The sequence below is a fragment of the Girardinichthys multiradiatus genome, chromosome 9, assembly GCF_021462225.1.
Source record: "Girardinichthys multiradiatus isolate DD_20200921_A chromosome 9, DD_fGirMul_XY1, whole genome shotgun sequence".
Classification (NCBI taxonomy): Eukaryota; Metazoa; Chordata; class Actinopteri; order Cyprinodontiformes; family Goodeidae; genus Girardinichthys; species Girardinichthys multiradiatus.
In genome coordinates, this window is record NC_061802.1 from 11405359 (window position 1) to 11431572 (window position 26214).

At 39.0% G+C, this 26214-nt stretch overlaps 1 protein-coding gene across 1 annotated transcript in view; it reads right to left on the bottom strand.

Moving 5' to 3' along the window:
* Positions 1 to 26214, bottom strand: part of nek7 (NIMA-related kinase 7) — a 113364-nt gene that overhangs the window by 33559 nt on the left and 53591 nt on the right. The window contains exons 5-7 of the mRNA XM_047375172.1: positions 20853 to 20963; positions 8811 to 8919; positions 6442 to 6549 (exon numbers count right to left, since the gene is read on the bottom strand). Coding sequence (XP_047231128.1) covers positions 6442 to 6549; positions 8811 to 8919; positions 20853 to 20963 — 328 coding nt within the window. The remainder of the gene's footprint in view (positions 1 to 6441; positions 6550 to 8810; positions 8920 to 20852; positions 20964 to 26214) is intronic.

A 26214-nucleotide genomic window follows, 5' to 3' on the forward strand; every position in this document is an offset into this window, starting at 1 on the left:
CATTGTATACCTTTTAGATCTCAAATTGAGGCAACAACTTTACCAAGTCTGATAAAGTGTTCAAACAGTGGTACACGGAGTGTAAGTTCACACTGTGAGACATTGCTCAGCTCTGACCTCTGACCTTTATTAAAGAAACAATAACTATTTTGTGTTATTTTCTTTTCAACAATAATACCGGTTATGTTTATTTTTCTGTACCCATTTCTTTCTGTGTTTTATCCTCTTCAAAAGAAACGCAAAGAAACCCAACATTTGGCATTTTCATTTGTGTCTTTTTGCTGCAGCACTGTACCCTTACCGAACCATGATTTAATATACCCTAAGACACCTGGTGTGTGTTCAAACTAAACTGAAGGTGTATAAGCACAGATCCATATATGTACTGAAGACAAAAAGACTACCTCGATGTCTTTCTCTGTGAATTTTAGAAGAAAAAAAAGGTCTGCATGTGTGTTGGTGTGTGTCCTGAGAAGCAGCTGAGTTGAAAGCCTAGGAGCTGACAGGCTGTAAGCCTGGACCTCTATCTCAGCTCCACCACCCAACCTCTGTTCAGCTGGGTGACTGGGCTCATTACAAACCCACGCAATGGCATGCGTACACACACACACCGTTTCTGTCTATCTTTGTGAGGTCATTTAATGACATAACGCAATCCTTGGCTCATTTTCCCTCAACTTAAGCTGATGACTTCAACCTTCAACCTAAAATTTCTTCTACGCATGGGAATACAACCAGGACTTCATTTGCAAACAGCAAATGTTTTTCATAGGAAGAGGAAGAGACAGAATGTCCTCACTTTTTCAAAATGGGCACAGTGAAATGATCAAAAACTAAAACCTGGTTCTCACAAAAACGTCGGACACAGATATAAATACATATCTCACTGCTCTACCCCCTCAGCTTTTCTACCCTTTTTCCTCCTCTGCGTTTTCTGTTCTTACTCTGTTCCTGCCAAACTTCTTTTTTCTCCTCCTTTATGTCACTTTGTCACACTCCTTTCGTCTCCATAACCCCTTCCTCAGTTTCTTATGCTCATTTAATTTTTTGTACCATATTGCCTCTCTCCCTTTGTTCTTCACTTTACTCTGTCTTTTCACTCTCTTCTACTCTCCCAATTCTAGTTTTCTCACACTTTCTCCCTCTCTTTCCCTCACCTACACCGTCATCTTTCCTGACTAAAAGTCAAAGCACCAGAGGGAGGGACAGCGGGAAGGAGAAGTGACAACAAGCAAGGCACAGAAACAGCAGCAGGAGAGAAGGTGAGGTGACAGAGAGAGACAGAGAAGATCTGCTGTTTGAAACACACAGTGAGAAATGTCAAGGGGAAAGTTGGAGGGAGGGAGGGAGGGAGGGGGCATGAAGCGCCCCGAGTCTTGTGTGTTGATAGGTCAGGGTAACCTACAGACATTATCAGCTTTTTTCAGTTCAGAACATCCACAGATAACTGGATTTGGTAAAAATATTTACACATGAATTGCACATTTTTTTTGTTTGTTTTTTTTTTTGCATATAAGTCACAAACCGAGAGAGATTTGAGATCAGCAGGGAATGAAATTTGGCAAGTTCTTCCTCATGCTTCAAGCATTCGTCTGTAGAAAACTGCATGCAAATTTTCCAAACAGTATCAGACAGTTTTAGAGGAAAAAATACCCTCACGGTTTATATATATATATATATATATATATACATTAGCACAAGTCAATCTAGACTGATTCAGACTAATCTTGACCATGCTTTATGTAGGGCTGCCTGTCCTTAATCAGCCTAAAGAGGGTGCTATGGACTCAGCTTTTAATGAGCAATCACACACACACACACACACACACACAACCTGCTCTTCTGGCACTGCAGGATGTTTGGTTGATAGAGCTTCTGTTTTAGCTGGTCATGTGACAAACACATTCTCAAAGTCTGAGTTGATGTAGCACAGGGGGCTGAGAATAGCACACAGTTTGAGGTAATAACAGCTCGACATGGGAAGGAGTCACAGTGTGAACGGCATCCCAGTTGTCTGAGTTTGTTTTACTGCGTTTTCCAATGTATGAAGTTGCAGAAATGTCCAGAGGGATGCCTGATAACAGTTAAGCTGACATCTACCAGATTTTACATTGTTCTCTGGCATTTAAATACTGAAAAGGCTGGAAATTGAGGAAAGGTCTGCATTTTTTAAGGGATTGGGACTCCACCAAACCACAGTGACAGCGATTAACCACAAATGGAGAAAACATGGAACAGTAGAAATCCTTCCCAGGACTGGCTGGCCTACCAAAATTACTCCAAGAGTGCATCATAGTCCCAGAACAACATCTAAAGCACTGCAGGCCTCCCTTGCCTCAGTTAAGGTCAGAGTTCATGATTCAACAGTAAGAAAGAGACTTCATATATATATATATATTTACAGTACAGTCCGAACAATTAGGAAAACTTTGAAAGGGTCCCCAAGTGCAGTCGCAAAAACCATCAAGCGCTACAAAGAAACTGGCTCACATGAGGACCGCCCCAGGAAAGGAAGACCAAGAGTCACCTCTGCTGCGGACGATAAGTTCATCCGAGTCACCAGCCTCAGAAATCGCAGGTTAACAGCAGCTCAGATTAGAGAACAGGTCAATGCCACACAGAGTTCTAGCAGCAGACACATCTCTAGAACAACTGTTAAGAGGAGACTGTGTGAATCAGGCCTTCATGGTAAAATAGCTGCTAGGAAACCACTGCTGAGGACAGGCAACAAGCAGAAGAGACTTGTTTGGGCTAAAGAACACAAGGAATGGACATTAGACCAGTGGAAATCTTTGCTTTGGTCTGATGAGTCCAAGTTTCAGATCTTTGGTTCCAACCACCGTGTCTTTGTGCGGTGCAGAAGAGGTGAACGGATGGACTCTAGATGCCTGGTTCCCACCGTGAAGCATGGAGGAGGAGGTGTGATGGTGTGGGGGTGCTTTGCTGGTGACACTGTTGGGGATTTATTCAAAATTGAAGGCATACTGAACCAGCATGGCTACCACAGCATATTGCAGCAGCATGCTATTCCATCCGGTTTGCATTTAGTTGGACCATCATTTATTTTTCAACAGGACAATGACCCCAAGCACACCTTCAGGCTGTGTAAGGACTATTTGACCAAGAAAGAGAGTGATGGGGTGCTGCGCCAGATGACCTGGCCTCCACATGTGTTAATTCATAGTTTTGATGCCTTCAGTGTGAAGCTACAATATTCATAGTCATAAAAAATAAATAAAGAAAACTCTGTCCAAACTTTTGGTCTGTACTGTATATATATATATATATATATATATATATATATATATATATATATATATATATATATATACACAAAATGAACTGAATAAAATCTATATACTTTCTATTTTTAAAAGTCTAGAGTTTTTCTTATTCTAAAACAAAAACAAAAAAACTAATTTTCTAGAATCTATATGTAGCAACAGGTTGATTGGATTCGTTTCTTGAAAAGGTGACGTAGCAGTTCTGGACAAGTTTCTTTCAGCAGGACCAAGGGCTGCACGGTGGCACAGTTGGTAGCACTGTTGCCTTGCAGCAAGAAGGTCCCGGGTTCGATTCCCGGCCTGGGGTCTTTCTGCATGGAGTTTGCATGTTCTCCCTGTGCATGTGTGGGTTCTCACCGGGTACTCCGGCTTCCTCCCACAGTCCAAAGACATGCCTGTTAGGTTAATTGGTCACTCTAAATTGACCTTAGGTGTATGAATGAGTGTGTGCATGGTTGTTTGTGTGTTATCCTGCGATGGACTGGCGATCTGTCCAGGGTGTATCCTGCCTCTTGCCCATAGACTGCTGGAGATAGGCACCAGCTCCCCCGCGACCCACTATGGAATAAGCGGTAGAAAATGACTGACTGACTGACTGAATTCACTTAAAGTGTACAAATACATGTATATGTATGTTACCACTAAGGTATATACTTACATGACTAGAAACCAATCTATTATATAGTATAATTTACAATTCAATGTCCTTCTGGAAACCTTGGGTTTAGCATCCATGTGACATTTTTGTTTTTATAAAGAGCATCTACCTAAACATCGCAGCAGACCCAGCACACCTTGTCAAGGTAAAGAAAGTCCTTGACAGCACCGACCTCCACATGCATGACAATATGCACCACCAGAGTGGAAAAAAAGAAATCTTGAGTATTAGCCTGAGAAACATGACAGAGCTCAGGGTGTTGACTTGGGCCAAGTTCTGACCAGATCCCAACAGGGCATCTGTGAGATGGAAAAGAACAAGTCCAGTCCATCGAGACCACAACCCTGCAAACCTCCTACTGTGAAAAGGTTGATGTTTACACCCTGTCCCATTTAAGAATGTTCAATCAAATGGCTTTAATGATGGAAGTTTATTCTGCAATAGTAAAACAACATTTCCTCCCTTCCAAATGTTAAAATCTGGTTAATACAAGCACAGTGTTAAAAAGTTGTGTACACACCATACATCAATGGGTAGTGGGACCAATTTAAGCACCTTCAACTTTAAGAAATGTTTTTCTGTTTGATCAGTTCAGTTTTTCACCTTTCCGAACAATTATGGCCCACTCCCAAATGAAAATAAAACAGGAAAAACTCCTGATGTTGGAATTCAAACTGGGAGAATCTGAGGTGGCCAAGCAGCCAGAGTTCAGGATGCAATATGGTGGTCACACAATTAAAAACTGTACTGAAAGTTGCTGTTATGAACTATTTATTTGCACTTTTAATAGTTTCTATCACCACATATTAAACAGCCCAGTGCTGTACAACTCTATTTGTTAACCCATTCTTCTAGTGTTTGCACATAAATGGACAGAAATGCATCATCAGTAGCTTGTATTGCTATTAGTAGTCAGCAAAACATATTGCAAACGCCACTGGTTTTCCACCTTGGAACTACAGTGCGCTCAACTGGGTTGTGATGTCATTCAGGATATGGCAAAGCAAACATACCAATTAACTGGGTTTGGCTCTGGACTTTGACACATCGATGCAACACCCTGAATTGTCTTACTTTCAGAACTAAACAAAGATGAAGAATTTAAGATTTCGCATTCAATTTGCAACCAGACATCAAAATAAATTCTCCCAACAGCCAAACAGCAATACTCATCATTATATATAGAGGTCTTTCAATAAATTAGAATATCAACAAAAATTGTTTATTTCTGTTAATTTTGTTAACTATGGCTCACAACTAAACAAAGTACTCATTAAGTATAATACTAAGAAACACTAAATAATTATTTTATAAATTAATGTCATCTAGTTGCCTTTGAATAGAAAGTTAGGTGGAAAGAAAAAAGTGCAGCAGAAAAAGTTGCACAAGCAACATGGATTACTGCAGCATTAAGGGGACTGTGGAACAAAACCCTGTCAGGAGCCTGGGTTAGATTCACAAGGTGGGGACAGCAGCTGGAGTCAGTGCTTCAAGATTCAACTTACAGAGACATCCAGGACATGGACTTTAACTTTTGCACGCCTTGACACCTGGTGATGTTGGTCCAGCCTCTCTGTCATGATAAAGCCTGACAAGGTAATTTGGCTGACTTTGGACTTTCTCAACTCCAACAACTCATCAGAGCGACAGGCTGATCATCTCCATGCCACGCCGCATTGATGCAGTATTTAATGCAAAAGGAGCCCAGACTGAGTGCAAATTCTGTACAGTATATGGTCGTACTTTTAAAGCACTATTTCGGTATTTCTTATTGGTCTTTATGTAAATTTCAAATTTTTAGAGAAACAAAATTTGTTTTTGTTTTTTTTAGATGTTAGACAATTATCAAAATTAACAGAAATAATAGTATGAAAGATATCCTCTTGTACATTTATCTATGTGAGTTTCGCTTTTAAAAAGGAATCACTGAGTTTAATTAAATTTGGGTATTCTAATTTTTTGAGATGCACCTGTATTGACTATAAAACCAAGTGCACAAAATGTCATTTTTCACAGATCCTTTCACAGAAACAAACACTGCACCAAAAATAATTAAAAGAAGGGTTAAGAATGAAGCAAGGGGGTAAAATGGGATTCAGTCCTCTCTTTTTTTCTGTCCACGCCCTATTTGGGGATTTTGTTCGGCAACCTTTACTTCCTTGACGGAAAAATAGGGTGTTACATGATGTTATTTCCTACAAGTGACTAACCGGTCCATGAACATGAACAATAACCAAGGTTGTAGAGCAGGCCAGCATGTTTTATTGCACCCAGTCACAGTAAGACCTGTGTGACTCCAGCTTCAGTCCTTAATGGCGTCAGGGTTAAAGGTCAAGCCCACAGGAAGCAGTTAAATGGCCTATGGCAGCACAGGACTAAGCACTAAGAAAGCTCGATGACTACATGACACATGGCACCAGACTAACCAGGCCTAATGAAACACTGGTGGATTAGAATGAGTTCAGGATGCATATTAATGTGTAGACTGTTGTTTCTTACCCAGAGAGTGAGCAGCAGTTGTTTTGGAGCTGAAGAATCTTCCCAGTCCCAAGTCTCCCAGTTTAACCACACCAGTAGCTGTGATGAACACATTGGCTGGCTTGATATCTGAGAAAATCACAAAGTAAATAAATTTAGAAAATCTCCCAAATTATTTTGGCAAACGATTTGATTTTTAGTCAGTATATTAAACAGGGATCTGAATAAGAGACATTAAAATATCATTTCAGTTCATGTCGGCGTTAGCAAGCTGTTTTCTGAAGTAATGGTAATGTGACTTGCCGAAGCCTTTGAAATTTACAGCTCCCTTGTAATTGTGAGCAGCTTTTGAATTGGCCGTCTTTGCTAAGTGGCTGTTAGAGCTCAGAGCTCAGGGTTCATTAGTGTCCCAGCGTCCTAATCAAAGTCAGCATTAATGGAAATATATCACCTGTAACCAAGAGGGCCTCTGAACGAGCAGCAATCTGTGCAAATGAATCCAGAATGAGGCCTTATGAACAGGGGATTTTTTTTAGATGATATGTTTGTTAACCAGACTTAACAGCACAATATTGAGCTTTATTATTAATGTTTACATTTTCCCCAAGTTAAAAAAATATAGTAAAACTTTTTTGTCATATTGTAGAACAATCAACTGCTTAAATTTCTGTTTACGAGTTGGCTTTAGTAGTTTCATTCGCAACTCGTTTTCATATTATTAGAGATGCATAAGAAATCAAATGATGTTTAGATTGATTGGGCCTAAACCATGACCTGCTGGTTGAAAACTCAGAAACAATGCTTTTCCCAACAAAAAAGGGAACATACGTGAACGCTACCAGGTAGCAACGACACGCTTTGGTGTGGATAACGTCACACAGGGAGGTTAGCTACTTTAATAATAGGTGGTGTCTCTAAAAACAAATTCTGAGGAAACAAAGAGATGTAAAAAGATACTTAAAAAGAAAATATACTAGAGACTTGTCTGCAGTTAATTCAGGCTGCTAGAGTGTGAGAAACTGAGACATTCAGCAGAAAACAGGTAGGCTGACCACAGAACAAGCTGCTCTGCTTTATCCTTTGGAGATTTCAGCCTGTATCTGCTGAGGAACATCCAAGTCAGAGTTAAGGTAAGGATTTACATTCTCTATAATTCCACACATACATAATATTTACTGGAAATGTTAAAATGCTAAAAAAAATGAATTCCATAATAAGTTTATGTTTTAAACGATAGTAAAGCCTGGTTGTTTGAGCAGTTTAACCTACACAGCAGGCATGACATCACCTCAGATCTCAATAAAGGATTATTCTGAATGCCGTTCTTATACCTTATATTTTAGTTCTTAGAGTGAAATCAAAATCCTGTAAAATCACTGTTGGCAGGTCAAACACTTACAAAACCTAAAGATCTGAAATCAACCCTAAAATTCAGATTGATGCATCTCTAATGACTTGTGCTAAATTAACGAGTCTCCTGTTAATCCCAGGCAGATAAAAGATGGCTTCAGTTCAAATGCCCCTTCACAATTTTGTCCAAACCTACTTTCACTTTTTGTACTTAGCTTAAACCTACCTTTGCTCCTAAATATTGCACATTTGTTATTAGTTTATTTTGTAGTTAACAATTCTGATCAATTATGAAGATAAATAATCATAAATATGCTCAAATCTCCCAAAAGATTTATTTAATTATATATTTTTTCTAGATTTCATATTACATAGATCATGGTCTCCCAGTGGACACGTGAAATAGGAGATTACGACCCCTGATAAAACCATAATACGTTCCCTTTACCACATTTTCTCTTACTCAATAACCTTGAGTAAAAATGAACACAATTTTAAATATGCTTTAATTCAGAGGTGCTGCTTTAGTTTCCATACCAGGAATATCCATATTTTTTTGACCAGAAATATTTCAAAACAGACAGATTGGTCTTTGTTGTAAGTGGGGGAAAATTGGTGAAGCCTTCTTTAAGGCAGCTAACAGGTTGTGTACAGCAACAGGTGGAGGAGGGGCAGCCTGAGAACATCTGTTTACTCTGACATACTCTTGTATGTCACTGAAAGGACTTTAAATGGTAGGAGTTTCATTTTTTTTAATTTGAATTTCTTTCTTTTTCTTTTTAAAAGCCAGATAAGCCTTCATAGCAGTAAACTGCTCGTGGATAAAAGGTCGATATGAACCAAAAGCTCCGTTTCATACAAACAAAAAAGATATGCATGACCAAAACTGTTCCAAATGGTGAAGGTGCTAAATGAGCAACACTTACAAAAATGAACAAAAAAATGTTAATACCACACTGGAAGCACAGATCAACACACTTACCAATCAGCAAATTCATTATAAAGATGTGCAAAGGTATATATGTGTAGAGCAACGCTACCTCTGTGCATGACTCTTCGGGAGTGCATGTGCTCAAGCGCACTGCAAAGCTGGACAAAGTACTTCCAAACTGTTCTCTCTGGGATGAGCCTCCTCTGCTTCTTAAAGTGCTGCAGTAGGCAAACAAAAACAAAGAACCAAGGTTACATTAAAATGCAGCAGGGGCAATGGACAAACAAAAGGTTTTACTACAAACTGAAAAAAAGAACAAAGGATAGAGTTACTAGGTTGGCATGTAAGATTTTATGTGTTTTGTAGAATATCCTTCCCCACACACTGACTCCACTCCTAATGCAAGCCAGACAAGGCTATCGTCTGTCCCTCGCTTAACCAAGCTCCGTCTCATTTTCTCTTGCAGCTTACAATGGAAAGCACATGCATTCTCAGGAGCACAGAAAAGAAATTTGTGGTGCCTTCTTAAACTCCACCATCTGGCACACAGGACTCCTGTTACGCACAGCCCACAGCGGCTCCTCCTGTTTTCTGGGTTTATACACATATTACTATTTGGAAGGCTGGGAGTTGTTCTTGATTATCAACACTGTGGTTCAGCTCAAAAATAAAAGCACAGTGATGACACCAAGGCGAACTGATCAGCCATGACTAAATGAAATAACTGCTTCTTGGAACTCCTCCATGAGCAGCTGTGGAGGCTATGAAATGCATCAAGTTCTCCTATAATCACAGTTTAATAGGGTGTCCTTCAGGCTCCAGCTCCAGGAAAGAAAAGCCTGGATGTAAACCAGGTTAGATGAAAGCTGCGCTCATGAGAATTGCGGTTGAAGTATTTAGCAGACTTTTACCAAAACAAACAAAAAAAAAAAACATTAAAATTCTGCACAGGATTTCTCCAAGAAGTATGACTTGCAAGAAGAATGTATTTCACAAGAGAGATTCAAAGAGTTTTAAAAACTCCAAGTACTTTAAAATGCAACAATGGTAGGATACTCCAGAAAATATAAAAATACCCTTTGTCCTTTACAACAATCCTTTTTAAACACAAATTCACCAAATCCTATAAAAGGTACATTATTTGGGATCTCTCAACAAATTATTCCATGTTCAAGGTCTACAGTAAGAAAATGCATCCTTTCCCCCGGACCAACCGATGGTACATTAAAAAGAGGCAACTAGCTTAAGAAGCTAAAGATCCGACCTGAGACAGAGGGGGAAACAGAGGAAAGCTGGAAGTTTACCCAGGACTGCTTTACAGGCAAAAACACACTACAGCTTTGGTCTGCAAGTGGTCAATGATCTCCAACTCACCAAATCATATATAATGCAATGTTTGGATCTGTAGTGAGATGAAGAGTTGTATGGTACACTGAATCAAGGCTCCAAATAAGGGAGCTGCATGCGAGAACAATATATCACACCATAATCAATCACAGGCAGAAAACCTGCTTCTGTGTGGGTTTTTTTTTTTTTTTTGTCCTGGTAATACGGGAACATTTATACCTGAAGTAATTCATGAATTCATTGTTTCTTTGATACACATTATGCTTGCACTGCATATAAGTATGGCATAGAATAAACCTGTTCAAATGTAGGTATCAATCACTGAACTGGCTACAAAAGGCCAGCATCTCCACCTGATGCACAGGTAACAAATAAACATATTATATCTTAAATCAAAAATTACATTAACTACTTTAAATATCCTCATGGGTATGAATTATTAATAAATTATTATCGTTATAAATATTAAAAGCAAGAATGTGGTGCATTCATACAAAACGCCCCTTGAAGAATTTGTGGATTTACTCTTAAACTTTACTTGTTTTGAAGGTCAATATCCTTTAAGGATACCCAGTTGTGTTTAAACGTCAACCAGATTATTGTTGTTATTTGAAGGAAAGTTTAAGAATTAGAAGGAGTCCTCTTTATTTCTGCACAATCTTTGTGCAATGACCAGTAACAGAGGCAGTGAAACAGACCCTCAGTATGATGTTACGACCACCATGCTTGATAGTTGGTACAGTGTATATAGGTTTAAGGCTAACCGGAACTCCTTTAAACATTTTTGTCATCATGGTGGTCTGACTGTGACACTTTTCACTGGAAGGTATTGTCAGTCATGCTTGAAGGTTTTGATTCTGGAGCAGGGGCTTGATTCTTGCCCGTCTCCCTCTCAGACTCAGTGTTAAACTGGCTTCTCTCTGGACAGAGAGCCATCAATGTTCCAACAGCTTCCAGGCTATGATAGTTTTGTGCTTTTGTTGTTCCCAGGTTGTTCTTGAAAACATGAACTAATTACTTTTCCTTTAAGGATGACAATTAGGCTCCAAATGTTGAAACAAGGACAGAATATGATCCTGCTAACCCTAACAGGACAATGATCGCAAGCACACATTAAAACTGGTTTGGGAATGGAAAAAGTGGGCCAACATTACCCTTCAGGAAGGCCTTGACTTTTTTCCCTTTGAAAATTTTGGACTACACCTAAAGGTTTGGTCTGTTGCAGAAAATCAACCAATTTAAAAGAACAATCTAAAAATAATGCCAAAAGAATAACTGTGCCCAAAACTTGTGTTAGGAATAACCTTTATTATGACTCATAGCTGTTTTTCCCATTTATACCATAGTGAAATAAACTATAAGTTCTAATGTTTCCCTTTTGTTAGAATAGGATAATAATGCTCATAAACACACAGTACAAGGATAAATGGCTCAAGGACTGTCATAAATGAGCTGAGGCTGGGGCACTGGGGCTGATAGTGGAGCAGCCGGTATAACTGGGTTGATTAGAAAACTGCAGCACACTTAGATTAAGGATGGACACCCGCTACTACACAATATAACAGATAGACACCACAATGGTGACACATCATTTACTGATAATCACTGAGGGAGTGCACATCCATTGCATTGGAGTGCCAGATATAAAAACTACATGTGACCTTCTTTCGGGGCTCTTTCTCATCCTCTAACAGACGGCGACGGTCCGAGACGAGAGCCTCAGCGCTGATCTCTGTAATCATTCCTCTGCCTAATTTTTATTAAAGGAGCTAAAAGTTAGAAACTGGTTGAGAGTCATTCCTTTAAGAGTCAAACTTAGATAAAGTGTGTGATCGCTTCTGGGGACCAAGTACCGGAGGAGCTCCGAGGCGTCTGACCGCCAACAGGGTGCGGTAGCTCGGACACTAGTTTATTACTATAAAAGTGTGTGGCATCTCCAGCACTTCCTAAGGGGCATTCAACCAAATATTGGTGAGTTTATATAAATACATTTAAATCAGTAGGTGTAAAAAAATAAAATAAAAATCTAAAATAAATCCTAGTACACCCAGACTTAGGTTAGAAATAAGCTTTTAATTTTACTAGCATGTCTCTTCTGTCTAGAGGTTATATTAACATTTTGGAGTAGCAAAACCAGAGGTCTGAATCTACAAAGGTAGCTCAAGATTAGGGTGATGGCAAGGAGGTCTTCCAACCTCAAGAACTTAGTGCTTATCACCAACGATGAATAGTCAAAATACCAGAGGAAGATTGCAAGAAGCTGGTCAGCAGTTTGAAAAAGAGTTTGATTGCTGTAATGCCAATAAAGATGTTTCCATTGATTATTAAAAGGTATGATACTTTTCAACATGTCATTTTTAATAAAATCTGAATAAAAATAACTTATTTTATATATTAATATCTTTGAAGGTTCACTGTGTGATATACAGGTCCTTCTCAAAATATTAGCATATTGTGATAAAGTTCATTATTTTCCATAATGTCATGATGAAAATTTAACATTCATATATTTTAGATTCATTGCACACTAACTGAAATATTTCAGGTCTTTTATTGTCTTAATACGGATGATTTTGGCATACAGCTCATGAAAACCCAAAATTCCTATCTCATGAAATTAGCATCTCATTAAAAGGGTCTCTAAACGAGCTATGAACCTAATCATCTGAATCAACGAGTTAACTCTAAACACCTGCAAAAGATTCCTGAGGCCTTTAAAACTCCCAGCCTGGTTCATCACTCAAAATCCCAATCATGGGTAAGACTGCCGACCTGACTGCTGTCCAGAAGGCCACTATTGACACCCTCAAGCAAGAGGGTAAGACACAGAAAGAAATTTCTGAACGAATAGGCTGTTCCCAGAGTGCTGTATCAAGGCACCTCAGTGGGAAGTCTGTGGGAAGGAAAAAGTGTGGCAGAAAACGCTGCACAACGAGAAGAGGTGACCGGACCCTGAGGAAGATTGTGGAGAAGGGCCGATTCCAGACCTTGGGGGACCTGCGGAAGCAGTGGACTGAGTCTGGAGTAGAAACATCCAGAGCCACCGTGCACAGGCGTGTGCAGGAAATGGGCTACAGGTGCCGCATTCCCCAGGTCAAGCCACTTTTGAACCAAAAACAGCGGCAGAAGCGCCTGACCTGGGCTACAGAGAAGCAGCACTGGACTGTTGCTCAGTGGTCCAAAGTACTTTTTTCGGATGAAAGCAAATTCTGCATGTCATTCGGAAATCAAGGTGCCAGAGTCTGGAGGAAGACTGGGGAGAAGGAAATGCCAAAATGCCAGAAGTCCAGTATCAAGTACCCACAGTCAGTGATGGTCTGGGGTGCCGTGTCAGCTGCTGGTGTTGGTCCACTGTGTTTTATCAAGGGCAGGGTCAGTGCAGCTAGCTATCAGGAGATTTTGGAGCACTTCATGCTTCCATCTGCTGAAAAGCTTTATGGAGATGAAGATTTCATTTTTCAGCACAACCTGGCATCTGCTCACAGTGCCAAAACCACTGGTAAATGGTTTACTGACCATGGTATCACTGTGCTCAATTGGCCTGCCAACTCTCCTGACCTGAACCCCATAGAGAATCTGTGGGATATTGTGAAGAGAACGTTGAGAGACTCAAGACCCAACACTCTGGATGAGCTAAAGGCCGCTATCGAAGCATCCTGGGCCTCCATAAGACCTCAGCAGTGCCACAGGCTGATTCCCGACCAAGTATTGAGTGCATAACTGTACATGATTATTTGAAGGTTGACGTTTTTTGTATTAAAAACACTTTTCTTTTATTGGTCGGATGAAATATGCTAATTTTGTGAGATAGGAATTTTGGGTTTTCATGAGCTGTATGCCAAAATCATCCGTATTAAGACAATAAAAGACCTGAAATATTTCAGTTAGTGTGCAACGAATCTAAAATATATGAATGTTAAATTTTCATCATTACATTATGGAAAATAATGAACTTTATCACAATATGCTAATATTTTGAGAAGGACCTGTAAATACTGCTTTGGTAACAATGGAAAGGTCCTTCTTGTTATTGGCCCCCAGATGGCCTTTCAGTCAGTGAGCAGGGATAAATTACCCTCTTAGCCAGCATTAGGAGCTGCATTTATGATTCCATCCATTCCAAAAACCAAAACGGCATCAATCATGGTTTGAAAAAGGTTGGAAGCTTCCCACAAACTCTGGTGAGCTTCTAATATTTCATTTATCATGAAAAACCACAAGTGTTTTATTTCTGCAGCAGAAATGCAAGGCTTTCTCCTGTTTATGGACTACAGTATTCGTCTGATTTCCTGTTTGTGAAACAACTACTTGGTCTGACAGACAAATGATGTGAACCATTTTCATTCATGGCAGCACAGTTTCATAAATGAAATAGAAAATCAGTGAGCCAATAACACATTCACAGTTTGTAGGATTTCAAAAAATATGTTTTTAAATTTAAAAAGGTTTCATTAATGTTGCTTGTCTTTTGTTTAATCCCCAAAAAGTTTGAAAATAATCCATAATTAGGCGATTGTTCATTTTGCATCATGTACACCCTGTGGAAGCCTAACCCAGTAAACGTATCCATGGGAGCTTTCAGTTCTGCCATGACCCAATGTGTGGAACCCCCCACCCATCCAAAAGACCAGTGCTAGAAGAAACCAATACCACCACCAGTTTTTACATTGATTATTATCTTTTAAGAGATGCCTGTCTCATTTCCGATGGAAAGCTAACTTCTTGGGTTAATAAAAATAATAAAACATTTACCATGGGTATAATTAACTATGGAATTAACTGTAGATACCCATCCAAAATAACAGAAATATTTTGTTTATTTCAAAAAAGGCTTAGAAGGTCATCTCCGGATAGGTTAAGGGTCAAAACAAGAAAAAGAGAAGAGCTATTAAGAATTGAAACATTTTTTAATAAAAAGTCAAATATCTGAACCATACTTTGTACAATATTATCAGTTTAGAGTTTATGCATGTAGTGCAGCAAAGTTCACTGCAGCTCCAGATCTATTCGCTCTTCCTACCCCTATTTCACTCCTAAAAGTTGCCATTTATTAGTTCCTATTCCCATTTCAAACCTGTAAACAAACCATTTTGTTTCTATGTACATAAACCATGGTGCATTAGTTTATTTTGGTTGTAACGAAGTGGAGGTAAAAAGGTGACAAAATCCCTTATATCTTACAAATTATATTTTTTATGTTCTCATCTCCGTTTTGGCCAGTTGACTCTGATGAAACACAACAAAGATCCCTGATCAAACCCAAGAAAACTACTGCTGGTTGAAACATCACATGCCAGACGGCAGACGGCCATTTCCCGTAATACATCCAAAGCTGCAGATGTACAATATGGCAAAAAGGGATGAAATATCTAGCACACTTTTCAGCGATTTTAATTTTATTGACAAAGTTACAACATTAAACAATGGTTTTGTCATGATCTTGTACTAATGATAGGGGGGATTGGACCCAGAAGTAACAGAGTGGTTAAATCTGGACTGTGTCAGTCTATTCATGTGTAAAAAATAGGTAACATGTTCCCTAAATCACCTGTTCACCATTTCAGCCCAAAGAATCCTCGCATTGACATCCCATGTGGGTTGTTTCCTTAAATAACCCTGCAAGAGGATGTTTAAGGGATGAGACGCTACTCACTGCATCCACTAAGATATCCCAATATTCCTATACCCAACACAAGCTAGAATATATATCTGTAACAGTAGCACTCTTCCAGAGAGAAGCTTAAATTAATTAAGGCGATGAATTGCTGGAAACGGTTTATAATAAGTGAAGACAACAACAGAGGGGCAACAAAGACTTTAACTGAAGTAGTACAGATAATTAAAAAAGGTGAAAGATAACTAAAAATGGAGAAAGGTGTGATAAAGAGAGGAACACAGATAGATGGATGGATGAAGAAAGGGAGTAGACCTTGGCCTACATCCAAACAAAGCCTCAGTAAGGAGCCATTCTTTCTTTGCCCCCCATTTCCATATCAGAGGACCGTTTGATGTCAATGGGGGAGCACACAGACACCCACCAGCACCCTTTTTTTCTATGCCTTTAACGGCAAACACTGCACATGCAATATTCTGTAAGTGCATGCAAATCAAGGACCATCTGATTTCATCCAAATCCTGAGATGGTCTGAAAGAATAGAGTAAATGAGTGGTTTGCAGGACAATGAATCAAAAAGAATAAGAAAATATATGTATTTTAATAGGATGTTCTTCTTTTAATACGGCATGTTGTACCAACGTGTTTACTGCACATTACAGCCTGAGGAGGGGTAACTGAAATCTGGCAAAAACATCTGGGCTGCCACTGTTAGACTGGAAAAAACAATCAATTAGAATGGTGCAGAAGACAAATGTTGCAGAGAGGTAGCATGGATATTAAGAGTTTGTGTTGTCAGCAGACATAAGGCTGATGACACAACCCCAATACTCTCAGCATCCCAGAAAGCTTAGCTAAGATTGCAGTGACACTTAGTGGTTTGTTATCCTACCTCCATGTTACCTGCCATGTTACATCTTTGTAAAATGCAACTCAGAATATTTGCCCGAATGTGTGTCTCCATGTTTGTGTCTCCACCTTCTTTGCTTAAAAAGTAGACTATATGTATGTGTAAGGTGTTAGGTGTGTGTGTGTTTGTGTGTGTGTGTGTGTGTTTGTGTGTGTGTGTGTGCTAAGCCTGCCATGTTCACTCTCTTGTACCACTAATCCTCGCCTCTCTTAATTTGCTACGTTGAACTGTGCAGATGTGGATCTGCTGAGTATGACTGCAAACAGCTTGTCGAGCTGTGCTGATCCAACGCTGCAGCATCATTTATGTATAGCAGAAGACCACGCTTTTACATACACATTCCTAATTTGCTTTACTGGCAGATTTTTATGATAACCAAGGTGTCGGTCTAACTCGTACTCAAAAATAAAAAAAGGAAGTATGAGCTGTGGATAAGAAACACTACCACTGCTGAATAACCCAGATTTGTTTTCTCTGCTTAAGAAGTTTAAGACAATTCGTGAAAAAAAAAAAAAAAAGCATTTAGATTTGAGGTTGAATTTTGTTTCACTTAAACTTAAATATACGTATAAGTACTAGTGGAAGCCCAAGCCAAAAGAAAGTTTTGATGGTTTTCTAGGAACTGATCCAAAAACAAACATTGCTACTACTTCAACTTACAGTTTTAACGGCAATTATTTCAGTTTAATTTTATTCAAGCACCCTCTACACTCAAAGGCTTGAACTTTATTACCACCAACAGTTCTAGATTTTTAACAATGTCTCGTTCACAGTCTTGGCAGATGTAAACACATTCTAGTAGGATGAAAGCAGCTTGCAGGGGGCCTCATATATTAGTTTGTTCCAGTATGAAGAGATGATTAAGACTCAGTGTCCAGGAAGTTGGACCCTATAAAAATAACCATAAACCACAAGCCTTTGGCGGTCATGCCTTCATTTTTTAAAAAGGATTCACCGCCAGTTTCTGCTTCTGCGTGCACACAGCTGTACAAGAGCATCATAAAGAGTTGGACTGGGTATCATTTAAATCTGGTTTTACGTCTCAGATTTTAGATTTGAAGAAAAAAAAAGCTTATCCATTCATTAAAGTGTATAAAAGTGGTCAATAGCAACATTGCAAGTTATTGTAATTGTTACTTTGATTTCTCTCCATGTTCTGATGTAGGGCACATCTAGAGACTGAATTTCTTGTCCACTCTTCGTTGCAAAGTAGCTCAGTAAGAATTTAAAATTTTCCACGTTTTGCTCAGATTCCTAATTGGACTTATGTTGGGACTAGTCGTTTAAACAAATGAATATTCTCTGATATACAGTAGTTAGTTCAGTTTATTAAAGAAACAAAAAAGAAAAAAAAAAGGATAATATCCACATCGTCACAAATCTACATGAAGGCTAAAATGGCAGTGATTCGACAACTTTAAATGAAACGTAAATGAGCTTAATGCATGATCTTACAGAGAGACAATTGTACTATTTGTACAGCGCTTTAACGTACACATACAACTGTACATGAGATTCTGCATATGCAGCATGACAAGTGGGTACGCCAACGCTAACAAACATTTGGCTAGCATTTCTCTGTTGAGCAGCAGCCTCATTCATTGTTGTATGCTACAGTGAATTTCTGCAGGCTGCCTCCACAAACGGGCAGCAGACTTAAAGTCGTTGTGTTGCTGGAAGGTGAACCTTCATCCCAGTCTCCGTTTTCTTCAAGGATGGCCCTGTATTTACCTCCATTTGTCTTCCTATTAACTCTGATGTGCTTCCCTGTCCCTTCTGAAGAAAAGTATCCCCACAGCATGATGGTGCCAACACCATGTTTCATTCTGGGGATGGTGTGTTCAGGGTAATGTGAAGTGTTAATTTTCCTTGACACTAAGCGTTTTCTCTGTAGGTCCAAAGTTTCAAATATGTCCTCATCTGACCACCTTCTTACACATGTTTGCTCTGGCTCCCAGCTGGCTTGGGACCAACTAGAAATTAGTAGGGGTAGGGGTGAAACGGAACAGAAAAATCACAGTTCGTTACGTATTTGGGTTTCAAAGGAATGGATTGGTAATTTTTGGTACGCTTCAATCAAGAAAAATAAATAACTTTTTTTTTTTTTTTTTTTTACCTGGTTTAGCATTAAACAAAGAATCAATTTCTGAAATCAATTAGGTTTTGGGTCCTATTTTTCAGTTCGTTCAGTTTTCTCTATCATCTGTTAGATTTTTCCAGCTCTTACGTCATTTCGGTTCGGTTGTTGGGTGCATCAACCCACACAGTTCATTACACTGTCCCCCAGCATCAGAACCTCTTCGAAGTGCCTGGCTAATTTTTTTTTTACATGAATATCTACCAACATCAGTGGGGGAGTGCTGGCCTAGCTGGTAGAGAGCAGGGTGTTTATGTCCTGGAGAGGCCACAAGTACCCTGGTTCAAATCCCACAGCCTGCCACTCTGGGTCCCTGAGCAAGACCCTTAGCCCTGAATACTCCCCGGGCGCCGCACAATGGCAGCCCACTGCTACCTAAGCGATGGGTTGAAGGCAGAGAATAATTTCTCCATTGTAAGATCAATAAAGTTTAAATTTATTTGGTTATTCATTTCAATTTCTATTTTCCCATTTTAATGACAAGTTCTTCAGCAACCTCCACCAGTATCAAGAAGGATTTGCTGAAAGACTTCATCTGATTAAGGGGTCAGTTCCTTCTGTCTGTGGAAACGTCGGCCACAGTAAAGCAGTAAGCTGCAAATAACGCTAATATTTTAGACATGAATTTATTGTGTGTTAATATGACGTCCTGTTTCTTTTGATAGCAGTAGCATCGTGCCTTCTGCTTATGTTAGTGCTGTGTGCTGCTTTTAGCCCCTTGAGGACAGAACCATGCTGCATGTTTTGAATAGTATTATTACAAAAACAATTTAGCATTGTGTTTGGCTTTTTTGTCTTCTTTCTGCGCCGCTAGATCATTATCAAATTACAAAGATGGCCGAACAAGTTAAAGTGTAGCGCTCTTTGACTTGGAGGAGGGCGGGTTGTGATAGGTTTCAGTAGCATTTTAAAGAGAAAGAGACGCAACTCAGAACAGGAGTAAAAGAGGAACTTGTGGAGCTACAATAACAAGGAATTCAGACCAAACCATTGCAGTTTATTACAGACCACAGCTGAATGATTTAAGTGTGAAAAGGAAGGATTTAAAAGCATGATATTTATTATTTCTACAGCTGATTTTTCTCCGATACCAGTGATGTTTACATTTAGCTTGACATTGTTTCAGGTCAGTAATTCAGTGCAGAGCAGCTACATACCTTATTGCTGTTGAAAAATGTGTATGCTGACATAAAGTTCTGGCTCGGTCCACCTTTCTTTCTCCACTGTAGCTGCTTGAGAAACCCTAATGTTCCCAAATAGCAGAGCTTAGCTGGGAGTCCTCTCTCTTTAGTTTTGGTATATCTTTCTAAAGTTGCATTACAGAATGTAGTATTGTGCACTTAGATCTGCACATAAACATTCTAAGTGTTCAGCTATAAAACAGCACAATTTGTTCGGTACACGTGCGTATCGAACCAACAGGCTGTACTGGATATTTTTCATAACAAATACGTCTATCGTGGCTTTCTTTTAACAATTGCCTTCTTCCTGCCACTCTGCCACGAAGGCCAGGTTTATAGAGTGCACAACTAATAACTGTCTTGTCAATATATTCTCCCAGTTTAGCTGAGGATCTCTGCAGCTCCTCCAGAGTTAATGAGGACCTCTTGGATGGTTGTATTTAATGAGCTACAACATTTAATTTCCCTTTGGGATTAATAAAGTATTTTTGAATTTGAATTGAATTGTATTCCTTAGTCATCATGATGTTTTTTGCACACTAATGTTCTCTAACAAGCCTTTAAGGCTTTAACAGAACAACTGGATTGAAATGACACACATGTTGACTCTAATTACTAATTAGGTCAACTCTGAAAGGGAATGGATTTTATTTGGTGATATCAAAGAAAGTAGGCAGAATATAAAGGCACACCACACTTTCCAGAGCTTTATATGTAAAAAAAAAAAAAATTAAAACCATTAATCAGTTGCATCTTATTAGCTACTTTGTGTTGGTCTATAACATTAAATCCTAATCAAATCAATACATTCACATTTGTAGTTGCAGCATGAGAAAAAGTATATGGTTCAATCCTTTGCAAGGCACTGTATAAAATACTGGATAGAACTTCAAAGTGTTTTATCATCTTTCACCTGTTAGCACTTAAACTGTTAAGTGAAGCTACTGAGCAGAGTTGCTTACCTTGATCATACGAGAGAGATCTCCAGCATCTGCTAACTCCAGAACTATGTTCAGCTCATTGTCCTCAATAAAAGATGCGTGGTACTTTATCACATTGGGGTGATTCAATTGCTGTTGGAAGGGAGAAAAAATGTCAGCTTGTCACTGGGAAAGAAATGGAGTGCACAGAAGAAATGTTGGTGACATTTGCCATCTGGGTATCCTTGGTCACTTTCACCAGTTTCTTTCAGCTGTTACATTTTCAAAACAAGGTTATGCACAGCAAAGGTGTGTGTCTGCTGCAACTTGCTGTACTCTCACCACCAATTAAAATAAAAATGGCTGAAAGCATGCAAACAAAATGCATTTGGTACATGGGGACCTAATGAGAAGGTTTTGTCCTCAAGTGTGACAAAGCTGGATGAGATGTCACAACCAGCCCCTGTCTATGATGACAACAACCCATGTGTGTGAGACACATAAGACACACAAAAACACACACAAGCATGACAGGCTGACATGGCTGGCAGTAAAAAAAAATAGCTAGCATCCCTGGCTCATCTCTAGTGGAGATTCCTTCCTGCTGGTTGGTCAATAAAGCAGGAACAGAATTCCCTGTAGTAAACAAAAACTTTCTTTCTATACTGAGCAAGAGACATGTGGGGGAGAAAGAGGAATCCTGACAGAAAAGATACAAATGACACAGTGACACAGACAAGAAGAAGGAATGCAGACAGGGCAAGGTTGAAGAGCCAGGGAAAAAGAACAAAGGCATGGATGGAAGACAGGATGGGAGAGGGATAAGGTACGCCGAGTTGGAGATAGGGGGAAGGGAAAGCAGAGAGATGCTGATATGTGGATAGTTGGAGCCGTGATGTGAGCAGACGGAGGGGTGTGACAAGCGTCCTCCGCTCGGCTCTGCTAAGCCTTCTCTGCTGTGATTAAAGAAATGTTCATGCTCTGGATGATGCCGTGAAGAGGGGAAAAGGAGAGCACAGTGGAGTACACTACGCTACACTACACTCTCCAACTCCATCTCTGCTTCCTTCTGCAAACCTCTTCCTCATTCGCTCTCTCTGTCTCTTCCTCACGTCTCCATCTTCTCTTACTCCCTCCCTTGTCCTTTCTTGCCAGATGTATTTTTGGCTCAGACTGGCAGTTCTGCACAGCTCCACAGTGTAGAGTGATGACAAGCCCCCCCCCTACCCACTCATCCTCCTCCTCCTCAGCCCACCACAACCCACTGCTCCTTCACAACTTAGACCTCAGGCAAAAGATACAGAGAAATGAAAAGATATGTTAACATGCAGATGTTTATGCAAATTATGGATGGGACCCAACTGCAATACAACAATCACTCATAGGGAAATATCACATAGAGCCTTGCATGATTATGTAATTACACATGCTGGTTGAGACCCAACAGTGTGTGTAATTACTTAATCATGCAAGACTGTGTGATACATTTGTTGAGCTGGTGATGTGTTTCAAACAAGAAGACGATACAGACTAATGCTAACTGATAGTACAAAAGTAGACATGCCAGTAATTTAAATTATACTATAACTGTACATGGTTTCACAAGCCAAAAGGAAAGTAGTTGGTAGAAAAATGAACCACAACGTGTTCAGGTACATTTTTAAATAAAAGAGGTCAATAAAATTAAGCAAAAAAAGGTTGTATTACAAATGCAAAGCAAAAATTAATGACTGCATGTCATAGTTTTTATTCACTTAAGGACATTTATAATTTTCACAACTATTCATTTTTGAATGAGTTTAGGTTTGTAGCTCACGATAAGTTATATTAATTGCTGGAAAGAAAACTTGCAAGCACAGGACAGAAGAGTAAAAGTGTCAATGTTTCTGACAGAAACGTTGGGCAACAACCCAGAACACAATTTCCACCCAGGACAAAGGTAGCAATAGCCAATTCTTCAGTGCAAAAAGATAATCTTTAGAAGGTGGGTTATCTATAGAGGAGGAAGTCAGGAGAAATGTTTTCTAAGAGTAATATCTTGGATATCTAACAATCTGGAACCCTACTCAGGGTTTTAAAGGGGCTAGGTCACAAACCCATTGTGCCTGTAATTCACCACAGTTTCAGATAAACCCTTGAGACAAAAGTTTTATTTCAGGTAGATTTCAATTTAAACATTAAAATCTTTGCTCCAGTTCTGACCAGCACTGTTACTCAGAGGTGCAGGTGGATGCATTACCTGAGTAGTTTTCATTAGCAAGCCATGTAGTACTTGTGCAAGGCTCACTTTTATACACATAGTCAGATAATGTTTCAAGCACAAGGGTGTATGTGTTACAGTTTTATAGCTCACAGTCTGTAATTCCATTAAAACTCTATAATCTATAATGTTGTTTGTCTCTAGAAGGTCACTTCAAGTCATCGTTGCACATGCTGTAGATGTAAGGGACACTAAAATATTGACACACAATCAGACAGAAGCTGCAATCACATACTCTCTTTCATTTGGCTCAGACACCAAGAGAAAAAATGCAGAAAGGTAAGCAGTTATGTTAACCAGAAGCAGGTATTGTGGCTATTAGCAGATCATTTTGAGCTGAAATATAATTGAAAAAAAGAAACAGAAAAGAAAAAGCATGCATGTCCTTACCCCCTAAACCGTATGCTCACAAACTACAGCTACTGCTGCCTTGGTGATCTAGCAGTTTACTCCCTGCTCAAACTATCTGTCCTATTTCACCCATAATTCATGGATAGATAATCTTAGTAGCAAAAGTGCTAAGTGTCACTTTTATACTTCTCCAAAAAAGGTCTTTTTGGTTCTGTCCTTGTCCTACTTAGTCCATTGCACATTGTGGATCCAGATACATATCATAATACATTTATGGAAAGTACTTCCTGTTTTTAGGAAAGGTACAGCTACAGAGGCTTTTGTCTCATCAGTTTAAAAAAAAAAACAATGAAAAGGCAGATTCTGACTTGTTAATGTTTCCTATTTTTAATATTTGTAGGTTTTATGACATTTGTCCACTAAGAAACAAAAATAACAATTATAACATGGACATTTGAGAATCCTTAAGAATAAGAATCTTATAAAAAACATGTTTCAAAGGCTTTAACACGTGTTGGATAAGGTTTAAAGTAGGTGGTTTATGTCAGTTCCCTGTCTTTCCAGTAAACCACTGCTATAATCTAATCAAATGCAAACCTCAGACATGCACGTACACAAACACACACAGTGTATTATTATTAAATCTTCCACTGCTGATTAGTGGAGATCATTAGTCAGGAGACAATTCAGGCATCACAATAACCACAAGTGAGAGGACGGTGCAGTTGTGGGAATTCAAACATAGGAAACATTTGCAAAGTGGAACAGGGCGAGCCCTTTTCTGCAAGCAACATCCCTCTCAAAGAGAATTTAGACAAAAGGAGAAAAGTGAGAAGTGAGGTTCTCAAGTTGAAATCCCCATGCCAAGGCAAGAAAATACAGATGAATGAGCAGACACAAACACAGACAGACAAACAAACAAATAGGCATACTGTTGGATGGCCATGACTGAGTATGTCTGTGTAAGTGTGTATATGTGATCACAGGCGACTGTGTGTGTCAATTCAGTCTGCCCATGCCAGTGCGCTTCTCATTATTCTGATTTAGCTGTGTCTGCTGTTGGCCTGTCTACTGGAGGATAAGGCAGAAGGACTGTCTCTTTCACATTCCCTCGTTTATTATCAGGCTGGCTAGGCAGCGCGCGGGGCCGGGCATAACTTCCACATTCACTAGCAATCAGCTTGCAGGATGAAAAAGGCGAACGAAAAGCTCTGAATAGGGGAAATGAGGCGAGGGGAAAAGACAGCAGAGAGAGATGGATATAAAAACAGAGCAACTGGCCAAAACAGCAGAGAAAAAGGAGGCAGGAACAAGTAAAGGAAAAAAAACTGGACACAAGAGGACAGAGGAAAATAAAACTTATAATAAGAAATGTAGCAGATGTATCATATGAAAAAATAGCATCTGGAAGGGTGACATTTAACCCTGATCCTTTTTATGAGGTAAGAAATACAGATCTGCTGTCCAATAGAATCACTTCCATCATCTACTGCTCAAACTGATCAAATCTTTCTTTGACTGGTCCAAAGAACCTCCTAGAGCTTTGATGTAGTGTTTGAATGACACAAATATATTGGTTTTTCCTTTTACACATAATGTAGGGCTGCTCAATTCTGGAAAAAGATAACAATCATGATTATTTTAGAAAATATTTAAATCAGGGTTAGTTATGAATGTGTACTGAGAATGGAACCACACAGCATCTATTCTTCTTTTTCCCCTAAATTTTATACAATCCATTTCCTTTTTTATGAAAATAAATGAAAGTAAAATGTGTCTAATTCTAAGGATATGTGAATTTTAAGTCAACAGACTTATTAGAAATACATTTTAGAGGAAAATGATGTGTTCCATGCTTTTTTATCCAACTGCATTTGTTAAGGAATTATCTGAATTGTCAAATACAAATAAAATGTCTTTACTTGTTTGCCTCCTTGGTTCTTAACATGTTTTTTATGGGTTAAAGTCAATTAATTGCAGACTAAACTCACAGGAACGTGCTTCGCCTACTTCATAAGTTCAGCTATTTGCCTTAAACGACGTTAATTTTAAACGGCAAGTGTGTCTGAGGAAAACCAGAGCCTCAGCTCACAGGGTTTCCACACATTTTTTATTTTAAAATTGCATACTTTTACCAACTTAAATCTCTCTTTTCCCAGCATTGTTATATCAGAGGTGTGTAGTGTCTATGTTTTCTGATTCCTGAAGGTCAAAGGGTCAACTAAATTAATTAATAATAATAATTAATTTAACTAGTTCTAATATATATCATTTGTTTTTGGCGATTACTACCTTTGTGATGATGTGAATGTTAACATGTGTCAAACAAAAGGATGTTAGAAAATAAATAGTACTTCTGACAGATGTAGTATCATTTAGGCAGGCAGAGATATAAAAACTGTCATTAGATTGTTCATTAGTATTTAGGAGCAGCCCAGTTGACACATGTTAAAAGTAGTTTAACAAATAAAACCACTTCACTGGAAAAAAAAAGGTAAAGCAAGGAGGAAGAAAGGGGGAGACACATGAGAGAAGCTGTTAAATTTCCATGCTGCTGCACTGTTGTTTGGCTTTAAACATTTCAAAAAGATTTGAGAAAAAAGACAATAGTTCTGGCATTCAAAAAAGAGCCAATAGGAGCCTGGAGGGATGTAATACGTCTGTTTCCACACACAGACACAAGCAGAGAGTAATAAACTGTACAGTCACACATGCATACTCATTTATATTCCCATTTGTGTGCACAACAGCCCCCTGCATTTGTAACCATCCAAGGAAACACTCATGTACACA